The 21,197-nt window shown below is 26.7% G+C and overlaps 1 protein-coding gene across 1 annotated transcript; it reads left to right on the forward strand.

The window, feature by feature from the left end:
• The first annotated feature begins 284 nt into the window (after positions 1 to 284).
• LOC101238020 (zinc finger HIT domain-containing protein 2) lies at positions 285 to 19,602 on the forward strand. Its single transcript, XM_065792129.1, has 3 exons — positions 285 to 472; positions 13,215 to 13,474; positions 18,843 to 19,602. The coding sequence occupies exons 1-3, from the start codon at positions 329 to 331 to the stop codon at positions 19,516 to 19,518; spliced, it is 1,080 nt and encodes a 359-aa protein (XP_065648201.1). The 5' UTR covers positions 285 to 328; the 3' UTR covers positions 19,519 to 19,602.
• Positions 19,603 to 21,197: the final 1,595 nt, after the last annotated feature.

Below are 21,197 nucleotides of genomic sequence, written 5' to 3' on the forward strand. Positions count from 1 at the left end.
TGTGATAAATGAATAAAATTTCACTAAATGTGACGTGAAGAGATAAAAAATTTTTTTTACACAAGTCTGTATCTCTATTAGTTCTCTAAACATTACCTAGTTACATCCCAACAGAGAATTATAGTTAGTTAGAGTAAAACAGCCACAGTATTTGATTTAAAATCTTTGTAAAACTGCGAAAATATTAATTGAAAATGTTAACAGTTATGCATTTTAATTATTTTCAATTGATGACTGAAATATCTCATTTTGTCAAGAAAATAATAATTGATACATATGATATTGATCTCTATAATTTGAGTTATGTTGTAGGTATCTACAAATAAGAATGGAAGAAAAGAGCTCAAAGTGCTTATTTTGCCAAAAACCCTCAAAATATACATGTCCTCGATGTTTTATTCAGTACTGCTCCACTATTTGTTATAAAAGTGAGCAACATCTGGAATGTTCTGAAAATTTTTACAAAGAAGAGGTTTGTTTTGTTTTAACATTAAATTAAAATATTCAATTATCTTTTTTTCTACCAATAAAAATAATATTAAAAAAATGTTTTAGACTTTTTGACCAATTAACCCAATCAATTACTTTTAGTTTTATGAAGTTATTTATTGCAAATAAATTTTTTATTTCTGTTTTTATAGACCAAGCATTTAATTTTTTTTCAAATAATAAACTACATTTTCAAACATTTTAAATTATAAAAATTAGTTCTGATTGTTTTTTCTAAAATTGAATAAAATTATAAAAATGGTGTATATTATAACATTCAAATCATAATATAATTCAGCTTATGATTTAGATATTAGTTTTATATTGTTGATTATATTATTCATTTCTGTTTAGGTAATACTATATCAATTAATATTATATATATAACTCTATATAATTAATATTATATTAGTGAGAGTTTTCAATTGTTATGTCTTCATTTTTTTTTTTTTTTTGAGGGAGGGTAAAGAAGGGATTAGATTTCTATAAAATTTTGGTATAAAACCCTTCATTGTTAGTAAGGAATAAATTAAGTTATTAAAACATGGAGGAAAATTCTCCTAGTGGTAATATCACAATAAAAAAATGTTTTTTTGTTAACTGTTTATCTAAATCCAAATAAATTACAACATCTAAAACATGTTTTTTTTATAAATGTTTTATTTACTTAAGTTCATCTAATTATATAGCTTTTATGTAAACCCTTTTTTACAAGACCCAAGCATATCTAAAAAGTTATAATAATTAAAAAATAAATTATTTACATTTCACTATATTTGAAAATATGTGGGAAAATGTTTTACACCAACACTTATTTTAAAAATTCATTATTTATATCACCCTATTTTATGTTTCATAATGATATATATGTAAAAAATTAAAATTTGTTAGAATTGAGAAGACTTGCAACTTTGTATTTTTCATATTATGGTCTAGCTAAGGTACTACTGCTTGAAACAGATAGTTTTTCAAATAAACTAAGTTGAAAATTCCTGGTGTCTAGCATCCAGTTGTAAAAATTTCCTTAAAATTGTATATTATCATATTTAAATAAAAATAATCACATTTTGTAAACCCATATACACCATATGAGTAAGAAACCATGGATGTTAAGCTTAAAATTAAAAAAAATTGTCAAAAATGACTAGTATTTTTTGTAAACTATGGAGAATTTCCATAGCTGCTCAGTGTAGTTAAGGCAATTTTAAAATATTATAGCGTCTGTTTAATATTTTGCTCTGACATATTTTAATATGACATATCGTTAAATGATCAGGTCTGTAAATTATGGAGAAAAAAAATAAATTAAAATAATAATTTTTAAATTTAACATAAATTAAAAATGTTTGTAGGAAAAAAACCCAGACCAAAGATTCTTTTTTTTAAAAAAAAAATCTTTTTAAAATCACTACTGCTGGTCCAAATTTAAATGAGATTTAAAAAAAATACGTTTTTTAGGTGAAATGAACATCATAGTTTACTAATATGATCTGTTCTAATTGTTTATTGGCAATTTTTCTTAATCGTAAGCTCTTTCTTGGTTGGAATTCTAATATTTTTTATAAAAACTGGTAGAAATGTTTTGTTTTGACAATTACATTAAATTAATATGATAATTATATTCAATTAATATTCAATTAACATTCACCATGTACTAGAACAGATTAGAGCTAGTATCAGCCATAGCGCAGTGGTAGCCCACTTGCCTCAGAAACAAAGCATCCGTGGTTCAAACCCCACCTTTGGGCAAGTTTTGCGACATCGGTTAGGAAGGAGGCGTGAACTTCCAATTAAATGCTTATCAGCAGTGCTCTATGATAAGACCGTAAGGACTTCTTAGGGCACCTAAATAAAAGTTAAAAAAAAAAGTTAACACTGTTGAGCAGAATTGATCTAAAGACTAAAAAATGGTGTTCTTTAGATTCACAATTAGAGGTAATAAAAAAGTTTTGAAAACTATATAAATTTTTTTTTTCTTAAAACATAAAAAATTGAAGCAAAAAAAATTATAACATCTAAAGCTCTTGTTTGGATATAATACGCTGACAAAATCACGCTAATTCCAAATAAAAGAATTAAAAAATCAAAATTATGTTGTTACATAAATATGTCAAATTAACAAGAAGTTTTTTTGTTTTTGATGTTTTGAAAAATTTATGGGTTAGGGAAAGGGGGTTTGATTTTTTAATAAATAATGTGTACATTAGGGTGCATCATTTTTCATCAAAAATTTTTATTTGAAGATAAAAAAGTGTTAGTGAAACTTTTTGAAAAACGGTTCGCCACAAATAAGGAAATAATTCTTAATTTTTATTAAAGGTATAATTAAAACATTGAATTAATTAAAAATTATCATTCAATATATTAACCAAGTTATTAAATTTCAGTTTAAAAAACAAAATTTAGTCTTAATAACTCCACCATCTGTTAGGCAAAAATGCTCGCACCAAAACTTTGCATGGTGGTGCTTCCCAAGATGAAATTGTGTCAGTATGCTCTGGACAAGCAATATGCCCTCAGGACTGCATCCTTTTTGCTATAAAGAAACCCTGGATTGGTGGAGATTAGGACAGTGGCATATTTCATGACAAGCGCATCAGGTTTGCTAAATAATATATAATTAATGTTTTTTTATTTTTACCAAATTTTAATTTTACCTTTTTCAATTTGTAAACTTGACTCTTCACTCTGCCTCTGATATGAGGTTACATTAAAAAACTTTAAAGCAAAAAATTCAATAAGTATTATGTTTTCTAGGAAGTTATTAAATGATCTAGTTAAGAAACAAGCAACTTTGAAAAAAAAATAAAATAAAAAAGGCAATGCAACAGAATTAGCCAGAAACATTTAAAAAAGTGCTAAGAGGGTTTTTTGGATTCCAAAACCTGATATTTGCTTCATTTTAAAGAAGAATCACAGAAACAACTTAGATTCATACAAATCAGATTAGCAATTTTTAAAAGATCAAATGGCAAAATATAAAATGACCCATGGTTCAAAGGATTACCATATTGCTAAAGATGAAAAAGATTTATAGAAAAAGATGTAAAATATTTACTGAGCGACAAGAGGATCAAACTGAGAACACTGAGCTTTTATCATCAGAACAAAGTGAGTTCTCTTTCTGCCTGGATTCTGACTATTCAGCAGACAAAATTAAATCAGTTAATAGTGCTTTAACAGCAGTACCTACAAAATTTGCAAAAGAAGTTATATTTTCAGGTGTTTCTAAAAATATTTTATCTAGAAGCATGATGCACTTGCACTCTGACATAGTAGTTACTTCTGGGGGCAGTATGACTAATTTCTTGCTTTCTGAATCCATAATCAAATGTACAAAAAAGAAAGCAGCATGTACAAGTGCAGCTAAATATCAAGAAAACATAATAAAAACTGCAAGTCAAAGTAAATTTCCAATAATCACAGACTTTGATGGGAAATTTTTGCATGATATTACTAAGGCATTCCGCCAATGGAACATGTTACTGAAAAATCTCAAATGTTTACTTTAGTAAACATTTTGGATGAATTTAAGCTAAGAACATATATGAAGGGTCTGTGCTTTGACACAACTGCGATTAATACTAGAAAATATTCCGGCACAAATATTAGGCTCTGTCAAACACAGGATTCAATAATATTACAGCTTGCATGTCGAAGACATGTTTACGAGCTTTACTGTAAAAAATTTTAACTTTACTGTAAGAAATTGGCATAGGTAAAACTTATACTCCTGAAATCATGTGTTCAAATTTTTAGCCAATTGGAACGCAACAAAGGATTTTATATGTAAATCAAAGTTCAAAAAATTTGACAAAGTTGCAGTTAAATTTACGTAGCTAGAAAAACAGATTGAAGAAACTGTTCAATCTTGCAAATATGTACTTGCTAATTTAGTATTTCCAAGAGGTGATTATAAAGGACTAGTAGAACTTATACTTACCTACTTATGTCCAGATATAAGCTTTATTGTTTAGCTTCAGGATCAGTTTCCTATGTACATTTTAAGGCAAAGTCTAATATTATCTTAAAATTCAAGTTTTAAGTAATCAGTTGCCCAACCTATTGTCAACTAGTTTACAAAAATAAATCAGTAGAATGGCAGAATTTATTTCTATATTATTTATATTGTGTGGTTGATGAGTTCCTCTTTAGTTTCCTCTGCACCTTTTGAAGACGTAAAAGCATACAGGCAGTTGGTCCAGTATAAAAATTTGGCAGAATCTAATGACCCAGGAGCTAATGATGTACTAGAGGGAGTTGAAGGAACATTGAAATCTATGGAGAGACATATGTGGTATTTGGATTAAGCCTTGATTTCATTATGTCTTGCAGATACAGAACTCGAGAATGATAAGAAAGGAAAAGTTGCAAAGGTTTATTTCTCACAACCTGTTCCTACACACTATGAGAAGTCTAAAAATCTAATCCTTCTAAAAGATTTAGACTTCACCCAAGAGAAACTGCCTAGCTTGTCAAAGTTGGTTGGTAGAAACTTTTGGTTTAATTTCAGTCTGTTAAATCTGAGTAAAGACTATGATAAACCTTGGCTGAACTGTCCTTCATCTTTCTAGGGGTTTATCGACCAATTTTCATTGAATTTGTTTGTCAACTATATGTAGTCAATGACTGCTCTGAACAGGCAGTTAATCTTGTGTCAGAGTTTGTTAATTCTGTTCACAATAAAGAGGACAGACAAGATAAAATGTTGGCACTTACAAAGCATAATTTGGAGAATAGTTATTCAATTTGTCACCAAAAATAAGGAGAAAAGTTTGTTGAGTTATAGTTTTACAAACTGTTTTTGAGGAAACTTTTTCCTCAAAAACAGTTTGTAAAACTATAACTTTTTTTTTTGTTGTTGACCTTAACAATTTTGTTATATATTTTTCTTAGCTGAAAATTTGTTTTACCTCAACTATCCTAGCTACTTAAGATTAAGCAAAAAATTGTTGCAATTTTGCAGCACCTAGATGAAAATCTAATCGAACTTTATGTAAAAATAAAAATTCAAGTTTAAACCACAAGAGTGTTGCATATAGCAATCACTTTTACTTCTATTCACTTTTTATTCAGAGCAAGCCTTTTAAATGGTTATATAAGCCTTTTAAATGGTTACACATATTTAAAAAATGTGCCTAAGTTATTAGTTGAATTAAATTTTTTTCTAAACATTTTACTTTTAATCACTTTTTCTTGAAGTTGTAAACTATAACTACTATTTAAAAAGTTTTTGTTTTTTTTTCTTCATTTTATTTTTTTTCTTAAGGAAAGGGGAGAGGGGATAATTAATTATTGGCATAATTTTATGGGGTAAGGAAGGTAAGGTCTATGGGGTAATATATATATATATATATATATATATATATATATATATATATATATATATATATATATATATATATATATATATATATATATATATATATATATATATATATATAAGGTTTATGGGGTAAGGAAGGTAAGGTTTTATGGGGTAAGGAAGGTAAGGTCTCTGAAAGTTTGACAAGTTAAGGGTGGGTCGGGTGGGAAGTGAAAATTGCCAGTAAATTGTTGAGTTAATTTATGGACAGCCCCATAGCTGGTTTTATTAGTTCTTAAAAATAACATTGCTGATCTTACCTTACCATAACCCTGACAGTAATAAGTTCATTAAAAGTACCATGTAGTTAATTTTAATTCTTTGCTGATGGTGTTTACTTTGGTTTAGTTTTTTCGAGTTTAAATAGTAATGCATAGAAAATTATTTTGAAAATTTTCAAATCAAGATATATCTAAAAGTTCTAATTAACTCCAATACTTATTTTTTTTTTTAACATACAAAACATATAAATATATTTTACATATAAAACATATTTTTTAACATTTAAAATTAGTGAACATCAACTAAAAGTGACTGATGCTTTTTTTTTTTCCCCTATTTTTGAATCTAATAACTTAACCATAAAATACATGTAATGAAAAAATTAAAAAATAATCTATAATTTTCCATAATCAGGTTCATTCTCAGGTGCTTAATACAAGGGAGGGGACATTTCAAAACATTCCCCCCCCCCCTTTTTTTTTTTTTGTTTAATAATTTTTACTTATTTCATCAAAGTAACAGCATCTCAAAACTAAAAAAAATGCAGTGTGAACTGTTGTTTAAAATTAAAAAATCACTGATAAAATCAAAACTTTCAGTATAACCAGGCTTTAAAAATCGTCAACTGATAAAATAAATCTCATAAATCTTGATTTGGTTGATAATAAGCTTTTTGTTCCACTACCAAATTCATATTATTCCTCACCATAATATAAAACTTATATAAACATATCAAATTATACTCACATGCGGTAGTGGTGTTGCGGTAGAGCGCTTAAACACCTTAGAGTTTAGCTAATAACTAGTCATTGGAATGACACCTTAATAAAATAAACAAACAACAAAAAGTAATAATAAAATTAGAAAACTAAAAAAAAAAAAAAGTAAAAAAAATCAATAAAAAAGGGAGTAGGTGAGATTATGAGAGATAATGAGATAACAACGTTTAATGAGGTATTATCAGAACGATAATAAAATAGAAAATAAATATAAAACAAAAGGATGAATTAAAAAAAAAAGAAATTCAAAAAACTATCAAGTTTAGTATCAAGTAAATATCAAGATTTGACAAAAAACCTTGAAATCACTCAAATATTAGTAACAAATATAAAATGTATATTAAAGCAAATATAGTAAAACAAATATAAACAACAATAAATATAAATAGCGACAATACCACAAAAAATTCACCACAAAAATAAACAGTACACAAATATACTCACCAATATATACAATGCACAAAATACATGACAGTATAAACAATACTCAGAATTATGCGATAACATAAAGAATACATTGAAATGCAGGCTGATAGAAGCAATTCACGAAAATACAATACATAGAGATAATATAAACAATAATAATAACAATATAGCAATAACAATATAAACAATGTAAAAAACATAAATTAACAAAACTTAAAAAGCCATTCTTTTTGTTTTCTTTTAATAATGTATAATGTATGTAACAGAGCTGGCCCCTGCCCCAGCTAATTATGGAGTTTTTGACAATTTTTATGATAGTTATATAGTTTTAATTATAGCTAATTATGGAGTTTTTTTAATTATAGCTAATTATGGAGTTTTAATTACAGCTAATTATGGAGTTTTTGACAATTCTTCTACAGCTTGTGGCCCAGACAACATACCTGTTATAGTTTTGCAGAAGTGTTCTCCGGAGCTGTTGTCTATACTCTCAAAACTATTCAACAAGTGCTTATCAGAGTCTTGTTTTCCAGCTTGCTGGAAAGTGGCATCTGTTATCCCTATTCCTATCATAAGCAAGGTTTTTGAATCTTTAATTAACAAACACTTAATTTCTCATCTTGAATCTAATAACTTACTTTCTGACCATCAATATGGATTTTCATCTTCTCGTTCTACAGCTGATTTGCTAATAGTAATAACCGAGAGGTTTTAACTTGCAATAGATAAAGGTGCAGAGTTTAAGGCCATTGCTCTTGACATTTGAAAAGCTTTTGATAAAGTTTGGCATGCTGGTCTTCTCCATAAGCTTTCTTCTTACTGTTTATCTGTCAACATCTTTAAGATTATTGAATCCTTCCTTTCCAATCGTAGTATAAAAGTTGTCCTTGATGGACAGCACTCTTCTTCTTATTCTGTAACTTCAGGGGTTCCTCAAGGTTATATCCTTGACCCTATACTCTTTTTAATTTACATTAACGATCTTCCAGATATTCTCACATAAAGTGGTATTGTTTGCTGATGATACTACCATTTATTCTTGTCATGATAAGAAGCCAACACTCTCTGATTGCTTAGAGGGGGCATTTAAGCTTGAAAAGGATCTCACTTCTGCTACAGCATGGGGCTCACAGTGGTTGGTGAACTTCAGATAATACAGATATAACTCAATTTTTTTCAGCTAATTGTTATCGCAATAATTTAAATCTTCCTATATTTATGAACAGTAATGTACTCAATGAGTCATCAACTCTTCATCTTTAAGGATTAACTCTTACTTCCGATCTTTCTTGGAAACCATATATCAAATCTGTTACAAAATTAGCATCTGCTAAGGTTGCATCTCTTTATTAAACTCGACACTTTCTTACTTTGGATTCTATTCTCTATCTCTATAAAGCTCAAATCCGGCCTTGTATGGAATACTGTTGCCATATCTGGGGCGAATCTTCTAATGATGCTCTTTCTCTTTTGGACAGGGTGCAAAAGCGCATTGTAAACATAGTTGGACCTGCTCTTGCAGCCGGCCTCCAACCATTATCACATCATCATAGTCTTGCTTCTCTATCTCTTTTCTACAAATACTATAGTGGGCACTGCTCTAAAGAGCTAGCGTCTCTTGTGCCATCTACTAAAATTTATTCTCGCGTTACTCGTCATTCAATTAAGTCTTATCCTTTTTCTGTGGCTGTTCCTAAGTGCTCCAAAAATTCTTATTCATCTAGTTTTTTTCCTCGAACATCAGTTCTTTGGAATTCGCTTCCTTCATCTTGCTTTCCTGATTCTTATAATTTGCAATCCTTTAAGTCGTCTGTCAATTGTTATCTTGCTCTACAATCTTCATCTTTTCTCTTCCAGTAACTTCCAACTTTAATCAGTGGTTGCTTGCAGTCTTGTTGGAAGCAAATATGTTTAAAAAAAAAAAAATTTTAGGCCCAGCTATACATTATTTTTAGCAAGGGTTATTAGGATATATTGTATAATATATTATATATTTGTTTTTATTAAAATCTATTTAAATATAAATATCAACATGATTGGTTTAAATACAGAAAATTTTAAATTTAACTTTCCTAACTAAAGACTTAATCGTTTCTAATTTTTTTTTCTTCAAATAGTTATTATTTTTTCCACATAATTATTTCATAGCTATCATAATTAGTATATTTATCATACATAATTTGCACATAATTTTGTTTATAGGTGCAGTTTTGTTCAGAGTGATATTTTTTGATGATATTTTGTAGTGGTATATTAATTAAGTATAATAAGTATGTATTATATAATAAAGGCAATTGATGATGAGTTGTTCAAGTTTTAAATCTTTAATTTAATTTAATTTTAATTGAATCTTTAATTTTAAATCTTAGATAAAAAATTTAACATTGATATAATTTTTGTCAAACAGACAACACATCTCTTTAGCAGTAAAGGAAGAGTTAATTAAAGCCAGAAAATGAGATAAATGGTTCTTTGAAACATGGTTATGAGACAGATGGTTCTTTGAGACATGCTTATGAGACAAATGGTTCTTTGAAACATGGTTATGAGATAGATGGTTCATTGAGACATGGCTATGAGACAAATAGTTCTTTGATTATCGTTAAAATTAAAAATAATAGTTAAATATATAAAAAAAAGATTTAATCTGTATTTTTGTAAATTTAATTGTTGCTTACTTGTTATTGGTTTTAAGTCAGTTATTTTATTTGTTTTTCTTAAAAGATCATTGAATAGTATTTACTAGTTTTATTTTGTTGAACAATATAATCTTTAATTTTTTAAAAAATTAACTGAATGAACTCAGTTTTAATATTATTTCTTAAGTAGGTCCTGTATAACATGCTCAAAACTACAAAGGAAAGCCCAGTTATTCCGATGTTTTAAAAATTATTTACAACTATATTAAAATACTATATCTTGAGATGTGGAATAAATTAATCAAGTTAGCACAGCATGCTAAAAAAAAAGAAAATTTTTATTTTTTTCAAATAAGACTAAAAAATTATTCTTAAAACTAGATAAATTTGTGGATAAAACTTTTTAAGTAATGATATGTCATTTTGAAGTTATTGAATTTTCAAATTTTTTATGTACCTATAAAAAATTAGTAACTTTGAATGGTTTTTATTTAAAATGATTTTACCACCAAAACAGCTTATGTGAAAGTTGTTTTAAATCTAATATTGAATATATTTTCGAATAATTTAATTAAACATTTTTAAAGTTATATGTCCTATATATAAATAAATTTTATGTTATAAATTTTTTTTGAAGTTGTTTTAAGTAAACTAAGTAACTTTGTTAAAAATATTCAACAATTCATCTTTTAAAATATTCTAAGGGCAACTCAGGCAAGTTAGTACTTTTTTTTGTTTTTATTTACATGATTTAAAAAAGTCAAACAGTAAATGTTTTTCACATGAAAATATTTAAAAATTTTAATTTTGGTTAAAAATAAGAAAAATAAATTTTTTGTTTATCTTATTTTATTTTGTTTGTGCTTCAAAAGTAAAGTAATCTAATTTAATAGAGGAAAAAAATGAAAATATATCCCTGGAGTTGATTTTTTTCACAATTTATTAAAGCTGACAAAGCTGTAAAGTCAAGCTCAGTAACATATTCATTCGTTAAAAGAAATTATAGACTGTTCTATAATATTGGCTAATTTCCAGAGCAAGGGGACTATTTCAGAGTTAATGGGTTCATAGAAAATTTCTGTAAGTGGAATTGTAAAGATTTTGGCACATTTTTTTAAAACATAAACATGTGTAAGAAAAACATCATAAAAAATAGGTATTTTTATTTTAATTTAATTTATACTTTCACAACCATCAAAAGATATTATTTATGTAGTAGTGAGTGCCTACATCACACAACCGTGTGCTTCAAAACAAAGAAAATCTTACATTACAAAACTGGGTGATAAGATGAAGGAGGAAAGAACACAGAAATTTATCAATAATTTAAACAACTTTATCAATAATAAGTGTCTTAATTTAAGTTTTAACCAGTGGAGTTATATACTTTTATATAGTTTTATTTGAGTCATAATTTTATATATTTTTATTTATTGGTATTTAATATAAAAATGAAAAGAGTATTGCTCATGTTGAAACTTTTTAAAAATCATATGAAATAGATGAATCAATAGCTTTAATGCATTCCCTTACGCCAAGTGAAAGCAAATAAGAAAATTAAGATTTCTGTTTGCTTCAAAAGGATTCTATTTTCCAACAACCAAAGAAGGAAGATAAAAACTCTGCCCTACAATCACTCATGTTTTGGATGGTGTTTTGGTTCAATACAAATAATTTGTAAGAATGACAAATAATTCTGTATTGAATATAAATAAAGATATTGGTTCACCAAGTCATCCTGTTTTTTCAACCCAAGTTCTACAATCTATATGACACCTATACAGTAGTTTTTTAAACCAGGTCCCAGTTATTTATATTTTAATGAGTAACACATATGCTTTTTTGATCAGATTTTTTTTAGTCAGTGCTTTTCGTGTGGCAAAATCTTCAGTTTTAGTAGAAATGATACAATCCTCATTAACTTGTTTCTTGTACAACTACCATGTTTTTCCTGATGATTAATTAATTGGAAATCCTTCACAAACTCTCTTAATATTCAGTAGTAATTTTTTTTTGCAAAATATGCAATTTGCAATTTCCAAGTTTGCTGATGAGTTGTTCAAGTTTCAAATCTTTAATTGAACTTTAATTTAATTTAATTTTAATTGAATCTTTAATTTTAAATCTTAAATAAAAAATTTAACATTGATATAATTTTTGCCAAACAGACAACACATCTCTTTACCATTTAATTCTTCTCTTATATTATCTGTAGTTAGAACAAAAAGATAATAATATATTACTGTGCTGTTTAATGATCGAGCAATGTGGTAGCTGGATCATTAAACACCCAGGTAGGTCAAGCATAAAAGCATTTTCTAGTGTTTTTTTTTTCAGGCTACCTATCTAAAAAAAAAACGTTATTGTTATTTAAAAAAAAAATTTTATTCATGAAATGTTATAAATTTAAAAAAATCATGAAATTCAACTAATTGACTTAATTCAATATGCTCCATAAAAATATCAAATTGAGTTTCTATTTCCTAAGTTATCACCAATAATTTAGAAAATATTTAGAGTATATTTTAGTTATTTATATCTGTATTATTTTTTGTATTTTATAAATAAATTAGAATAAGTGTTCTATAAACCGAATTCCAATTTATATGTTAATTACCTCACTAGAGCTGACAGATTCGTATGATTAACTTTTAATGTCTAGATTTTTATTATTATTATTTTTTTTTTTTTGCTTTGTTATTTTGCTAAAAGAGAGCTTTGAAATAAAGCAACCAACTTGATTGTAATGCCCTCTGACTATTACAGAGCCTGAAAACAAAAATGTTATTTTTTGCTTTCTATTCTATAATTTAAATAATTGACATTATGAAAACATATTTCTCAGAATTTTGTGTATTAATTTTGAATTAATGTTTTTTTTTTTTTTTTTTTTTGTTAAATAATTTTTAATGTAATTAGGTTATATATTATCAATATAAAACTAATTACTAATGTTTATAGTAATATGAACTTTTTAAATTTAAGAATATTAAATATATATATATATATATATATATATATATATATATATATATATATATATATATATAATATAAATATTAATATGATATTAAAAATAATATTAAAGTAAGAAAAATCAAATCATAAACCTAATTAATTTAATTAAAGCTCGTCAAGACAACTCTAGTTTTAAATATTGTTTCGATTGGATATCTATAAAAACGAGTAAAATTGTTTTAAAAGATGTTTTAGCTGGATACTTTTAAGAAGCAAATAAAATTATTTGGTTTTTATTTTTAAGTGTAAGTAATAAAATTTATCTTATTGAACTAGGTGCTTAGGGAGCTAAAGTCAATGAAAGGCACTCCAGCAGAAAAACAGAAAATAATCCAGATGCTTATGACTGAAAAAAAAGAAAATGAAGATTTTTTAAATAGTGATGTTTCACAACGCTTAAAAGACATCTGCTTAAATGACACAGACAGTCTTTGGGACAGGTTAACAGAAGATGAGAAACATATATTTTTAAAAAAAATACGTAGTGGTAACATTAATTTTCTTTCTGATTGGCAACCATGGTGGGAAGTTGAAAGGTAAAAAAGTGTTGTATTTTAATTAAATAATTTTTTTGATTTAAATTCAAAGTTTAAAACTTTCTTTTTACTGAAAAAATTTAAATTTAATTTTACTATGAATACAAATATTGATTGAAAAACAAAGTAAAAAACAGCTTAAAAAAAAAGAGTGAAAAAATGTTTGTTTCTTACCAATCAGACTTATGATTGAATGCATATAATCAACTTAAAAAATTTCAACAATTTTTAAAATTTATCATTTATCAAAATATATGGATAAAGTAATATATATGAAATATATGGAATTATAAAGAACTATATATGAAATATATGGAAGTAATATAGAATGAGTATAAAAAACATTTTTTTAATTAAAACAAAAATTAATTTTCAATTTTTTAGAATAAAAAATAGCAGTAGGCAAATCTTAGGGTAATTAGTTACATGTCAAGCAATCATTTAGATTTAACATGTAATAGTTTAATTTAATATGTTGTCTGAAATATATAACACAATACTATAAAATATATATAATATAAAATCTCGTTGTGTTTACTTTTATTATTATATATTTTAGTTAAACTTTTATAGTGCTATAATACACACTAGTTTGTTAATGACGCATCTGGTGATCAAACAAAGTTCGTTTTAAAATCATTTACTTTGTTTATTAAATAAAGCTAATAAAAATCAAACTATTTTAAACAATTTTTTGTTGTTATACAAACAAAAAACAGTTAAATTATTTGATTGCATTGGAAAGATTAAATTGTTCTTTTCTTTTGCCCAACGCTACATAAACATTGTAAAGTTAAAAACAATTCAGTGGTAGCCAAACTGCTGAATCAGCAGTCTGGAATTATCAGAATGCAAACTTCATTTTACTAAACTTAAACGACCTCTTAAATCAATAACCATGGTTTGGCACCCACAAATGGAACATACCTGATTGTTGCTTATTCCATTTGTGTTATTTTTGCTTATTTTGTTTTGTTTATTTATTTTTTTGCTTTGTATTAATTTTGTTTTTGTTTTTTTATTAATTTATTATATATTTTTTATTTGTGTTTAGACATTTAAATTGTTTTTAACACTTTTCAGTTAATTTAAGTACATAATACAACTTTAATAGGATAAAGAAGATAAAAAATAAAAAGAATGTAATTATGTAGGTAAAAAAATAAACACTTATTTTGATTATTTATACGTACTTTTTTGCATTTAATTACTATAATAAAATGTTTGTTCCATATGTAAGTGTAGAATCTTGGCTATTGGTTTAAGACGTAATGGTAAGGTATTTGTCATTTGAATATATTTATTAACTAAATATACCAGCCAATCGTAATTATAGTTGATATTTGGCCATATTATTATCACCAATTTTATTTTTTGTTTTGACCACTAAAAACAAGTTTTAATTGCATAAAATGATATAAAAAACTATTATGGTTAAACTAAAATAGCAAAATTTAAAGGTGCCATTCTCATGGCATCTTCTGATGCCATGAGAGTGGCATCTGAAAATGCCATGAGAATGGAAAATGAAGATATCATGAGAATGGAATCTGAAGATTCAGTGAGAATAGAATTTGAAATTGCCATGAGAATGGCTAAAAAGTTTAAAAAGGTTTCTTTTTGGGGGGAAACAATTATCAGATACGCAGAAAAAGATGGTTTAGTTATTCAAATATGGTATTAGCTTTGTGCAAAGATCAAATTAAGGAACCTTCAGTTTAAATAACTGTGATGAATTCTTAGAAAACATTTACAGAGGGAGCTAGTGTGAAGTATTTCCATGCCAAATCATACATAAAATAAAAAAATCTCATCACAAACTGATTTTTTATACAGTTAATAGAACTTAATAAAATAAGAATTCCCTGAAAATTTGTCTTCAATAGTATTTTACATTTTATAATTTGTCTTCAATAGTATTTTACATTCTATAATTTGTCTTCAATAGTATTTTACATTCTATAATTTGTCTTCAATAGTATTTTACATTCTATAATTTGTCTTCAATAGTATTTTACATTCTATAATTTATCTTCAATAGTATTTTACATTAAATATTACTATGTTCAATTTATTTTGCAGTTCTGACAAATTAAAAGGTAAAGAGGAATTAAAGAGTCAATTGTTAGTTTTTAAAATGAAAACATTAATGATGTTTAATGATGAGATAAAAACAACAGCAAATCTAGCTAAGGCTAGATTCTGATAGATAATGGTGCATGATGGTGCATGGTGCAAAAAAGGCAAGTATAACACCTGCTCTAGAATTGAAATGTGGATTGGCACTAAATACTTCTTGCTAGAATTGAAGCTTGCTAGACACATTTCCAAGTAAAACCACATATTTGTAATAAATGTGGTTTTACTTGGCAATAAAATTCTATTCTCTACCTCTATAAATCTTTTATTCATTTTTGTATGAAATACTCTTGTATGAAATACTCTTGTCATATTAGGGCTGGTTCTTTTAATAATTCTCTTTCTTTTTTAGCTCGAAAAATGCTTTATAAGTAAACAAGCTGCCAAGCTTGAACCTCTGTCCTATGGTTGCATCTCTTTCTCTTTTGTAAAAGTACAAATATCACAAATACCAAAACTTCATGACTTGTTATTCTGTTGCATCCTTTTACTGTAACTCTTCCATTGTGTTCAAAAAACTAGTTTTTTTCAGTTAAGCATCAATTATTTTATTATTTTGTTGCATCCTTTTACTGTAACTCTTCCATTGTGTTCAAAAAACTAGTTTTTTTCAGTTAAACATCAATTATTTGGAGTTCTCTCTTGTTTTCATCTTTATCTATGTCATATATTTTACAGTTTTTAAGTCTTCTTTCTTTTGACAGTAATTTGAAACTTCAATTCTTTTGTCGATTTGCTAATTCTAATAACAGTTTCAATAACACGTTCGATACCATGAGACATTGGTTTTCACATATCAAAAGGTTTCAGAAAAGTCTGGAAAAAAAAGCCTTTTTGCTGGAAGTTTATATGTCGCTATAGTTATCTATTATTTCAGGTTTTTTAAAATATCAATCTTCTCACTCTTTTTGTTTAAATTTTTTTAAATTATTATAACAATTCCTATCACAGTTTGTAAATGGTTTATGAATTCTATTATCATTATATACTCTTATATTTATGAAAATTTTTTTTTTTTTTTTAATTAACATCTTCGCTTCCAACAAGGCTGCAAGCAACCACTAATTAAAGTTGGAAGTTACTGGAAGAGAAAAGATGAAGATTGTAGAGCAAGATAACAATTGACAGACGACTGTCAATGGATTGCAAATTATATGAAAAGGATTGCAAATTATATGAATCAGGAAAGCAAGATGAAGGAAGCGAATTCCAAAGAACTGATGTTCGAGGAAAAAAATGAATAAGAGTTTTTGGAGCACTTAGGAACAGTCAGTAGAATTAGTGAGAAAAAAGATGAGACTTTATTGAATGACGAGTAACACAAGAATAAATTTTAGTAGATTGCACAAGAGACACTAGGTCTTTAGAGCAGTGCCCATTATAGTATTTGTAAAAGAGAGAAAGAGAAGCAACATTACGATGATGTGATAATGGTTAGTGGTTGGCTGCAAGAGCAGGTCCAACTATGTTTACAATGTGTCTTTGCACCTTGTCTTAAAGAGAAAGAGCATCAATAGAAGATCCGCACTAGATATGGCAACAGTATTCTATACAAGGCTGGATTTGAGATTTATAGAGATAGAGAATAGAGTCCGAACTAAGAAAGTGTCGAGCTCGATAAAGAGATGCAACCTTAGCAGATGCTAGTTTTGCAACAGATTTGATATATGGTTTCCAAGAAAGATCAGAAGTAAGAGTTAATCCTAGAAGATTAAGAGTGGATGACTCATCGAGTGCATTATCATTCATATATATAGAAAGATCTAAATTATTGCGATAACAATTGGCTGAAAAAAATTGAGTTTTATCTGAATCGAATTTCACCAACGACTGTGAGCCCCATGCTGTAGCAGAAGTGAGATCCTTTTCAAACTCAAATGTCCCCTCCAAGCAAATAGTGAGTGTTGGCTTCTTATCACGACAAGAATAAATTGTAGTATCATCAGCAAACAATGCCACCTTAGATGTGAGAGTATTTTGAAGATCATTAATGTAAATTAGAAAGAGTATAGGGCCAAGGATAGAACCTTGAGGAACCCCTGAAGTTACAGAATAAGAAGAAGGGTGCTGTCCATCAAGGACAACTTTTATATCAGAATAAATAATTTAAATTTTTATTAATAAATAATTAATAAAAAACAAATAAACTTTAAAATAATAGCTTTTATATCAGAATAAATAAATCAGAATCGTTTATGAATTCATAAAGGATTCTACTTGATTACTTTGGTTACATTTTTTCTTTATATTTTCAATTTTTTGTTGTTTTGTTTGGTTTTGTGAGATTTTGAATAATTTTCTTTATATTTTCAGTGCAGCTGTATTTAACATTTACCGTGTTACTCAATTTCATGATTTTGTATAATTTGTGAGGTTTAAAATAATTTTGTTTAAAAAGGTTATTCTTAATAAGAGATATTTAAAGTTTTTTTTATATGAAAGATTATTATAATGGTATAACAATATTTTTTTTTGATGTTTTTTGTTTAGAGTTATAGGTTTAAATCAATTCGTCAGCGGAAAACTAAGTGGTCGTATGTTCATTTTTTGTGTTTCTGAGATAATCAAGTTTTAAAATTTGATTTGTAAAGACTTTCTGCCAGAATGTCTGACTTTTGAATATTTTTAAAAGTTGTATTATTCTTCAGGTAAGATTTATTGGACACATATCCCATTGATTGTTGAATTTATATTGATAATAAAGAAAACAAGAAACACAAAAACAAAACAAAAAACGCAATAACAAAACAAAAGATACAAAAGGACATACTGCCTCCTGGTTCTTGGCTGCAAATTGTATTTATTGTTTTTAAGCACTTATTATTTTTATAAGTTTCTAGGATTTAAATCTTCTTTTTTAAATCTAATTTTTTTTTTTTTTTGTATTAGTGTGTGTATGTAAATACATATATATATATCAACCCTTGGAATTAGGAAAAATGATGTTGTCAATTTATTGCCGACCTCAAACTGTTAGAGGTTGGCATCAGGTGGGCAAAAAAAATTAGACACAAAGGGGTAACCATAAAACAAAAAAAAGAGGTCTGCAAAAAATTATCAACCTCAAACATTTCAAGGTCAGCAGTTAGGTCGGCATTGACGAATGTCGACCCTAATTCCGAGGGCTGAAATATATATATATTTATATATATATATATATTTATTTATTTGTGTGTGTGCACATACATGCAATAAATAAATTGAAATCTTTTTATGTTTTGATATTTAGACTCAAGGTGATTGATATCTCTGATAAGTTCATTCAAGTGGAATGCCCTAAAATACTTAAAAACATTCCAGATTTGAAGCATATGCTTTCTAAATCTCCAAACAGTAATGTTCAATATAGTATCATGGAAGTCATTCTTGTTTACATATATTCCATGCGATTACATAATGGTGATCTTTATGATTATCCTGAGGACTCATTAAATATAATTTTCAGTTTATCAAAATCTTTGTCACAAAACTTTATGTTTGATAGTTTGTCTTGTGTTATATATACATTAACTGAAAATATCAACAGAAATAAATTAGTTAATGCTTCACTCATCACGTTATACCTAAAAGATGCTGAATTGATTTTAGTTTCAAAAGATCATTATGTGCTGGTTTTGCTATCTGATTTATACAGATTTTTGAAATGGTGCAAAAAGTATTTTCCTAGTAAATTGGGAATGGCATCCACCATTTATAAAACAATGAAAAAACTTTATTTTTATATTGCATTTGCAAAGCAGTTTAATAATATTGTTTCAGAGCTTTCTTTAGAACTCTATTCAATCAGAAACAAAATGGTGGAGGAATCAAAGTTGATCAATCAACAACGCAATGGTATTGAAGCAAACTTAGAACGGTTAAAATTGAAACAACAACAACAAGTTCTTATAGAAGAAATTCATTAAAAATGCATCTATCAGTCTTGACAATTGTTCTTTGAAATTTTATAAAATTTAATAATTTTGAAAGTGCATTAAGTTTTTTCTGTATTCTTGAATTATTTATATATATACATATATAAAAAAAAAAGTTCTATATTCCTTTTTTAAAAGTTATAAAAAGAATATATAATTACTATATAGTTATTAGTTTATTATATAAATTAATATAATATATTAATAAATTAGTATAACTATATAGTAAATTATTAATAACTATATAGTAATAATTAAATTATATAGTAAATTATATAGTAAGTAATAAAGTAATAAGTTATATAGTAATTTATTTCAATCTATCTTTATCATCAAACTGAATGCTATGGTTAAAACTATGTTTTTAGCACCCATTTCTATTTCATTGTCTCTGACCCTAGCTTGTGCTCATTTTTTTCTTGTTTTTCTTTAGATGGTTCTGAATATATTTTAAACTAAGACTTTTACCTTACACTTCTGCATCTGGTCCATCCTATGATTGTATTTTTTACTACCATCTTAAGGCTGACTGGAAATCCATTATTTGATTTTCTTTGTGATAGTTCTTGGGTTGATGTCATTATCTCTCTGCTGAACATTGCGTTTCCTTTATAATTTTAGGCATGCGTGGTAGCAAGCTTTACTTTACCCCTTTTTTTTCCCTTCTATGGTCACACCTTGTGCAAAGCTACTTTTAGTTGTAATCATTTTTTCATCTTTTTCACAAGAACAGCTCAAACAAATGTCTTTTTATTATTCCAAGAAATCAATGCGAAAAAGTTGTTTGAAATTAAGATCCATTATTCTCAATTTGTTAAATCTTATGTTTATCTCCAAAGAAAGGTTCTAGTGACTTGAAAAACCTTTAACAAAATCTTTAATGACTACATTCTACCTGTCACCTCAAAAAACAGGCTAATCCATTTTTAGACATTTAAATCACTCCTGCTTCTGTTTCCAAAGTTATTTTCCACTTGAACTTTTTTTTATAGCTTGTGGTCCAGACAGCATTCTCTTCATTCCTGAGTCTTAAAAAAGTGTTCTCCAGAAATCATTGCTCTCTAAACTAACAAGTGCCTAACTGAATTTTGTTTTCCAGACTGCTGGAAAATGGCATCTGTGGTTCCAATTTTTAAATGCTCTGAAGATCTCTCTAGGTATTGCTCAATCAATCTTCTCACTATTTATTTAGCAAAATTTTTAATTAGCAAATTTCTGATATCTCAACTTACTCTCTGAAATTCAATACAGATTTTGATTCTACTGCTAACCTGTTAAATAAGAAAGGCTTTAACATTAAATGAAAGGATTCTCCATCTTTTTATCTAATTGCATTAGATGAAAGGATGGGGGAAGGGTTATTTTTCTTGACATTGATCTTTCCACAAGCTGTTTTTGTATGGTATTTTGCAAAAGTTTTTGAAATAATTTTTTAAAATATTTTAAATAACTTATTTAAAATAAGTTTTTAAAAATATATATATATTTATGTTCAAATCTCAGCTTTTTATTCTTTTACATATTGAGTTCATAATGTTCAATAAAATTTAATTGACGATTGAAAAAATGGCTAGAGTTTTACCTAGTTATAATTTTTCTGAATGAAAAATCTAAAAGTTAAAAACTGGTATTAAATATGTTAAAGTCTTTTGAACATTGTCAAATTTTTA

The sequence above is a fragment of the Hydra vulgaris genome, chromosome 03 (genome assembly GCF_038396675.1).
Source record: "Hydra vulgaris chromosome 03, alternate assembly HydraT2T_AEP".
In the NCBI taxonomy this organism is placed as follows: domain Eukaryota; kingdom Metazoa; phylum Cnidaria; class Hydrozoa; order Anthoathecata; family Hydridae; genus Hydra; species Hydra vulgaris.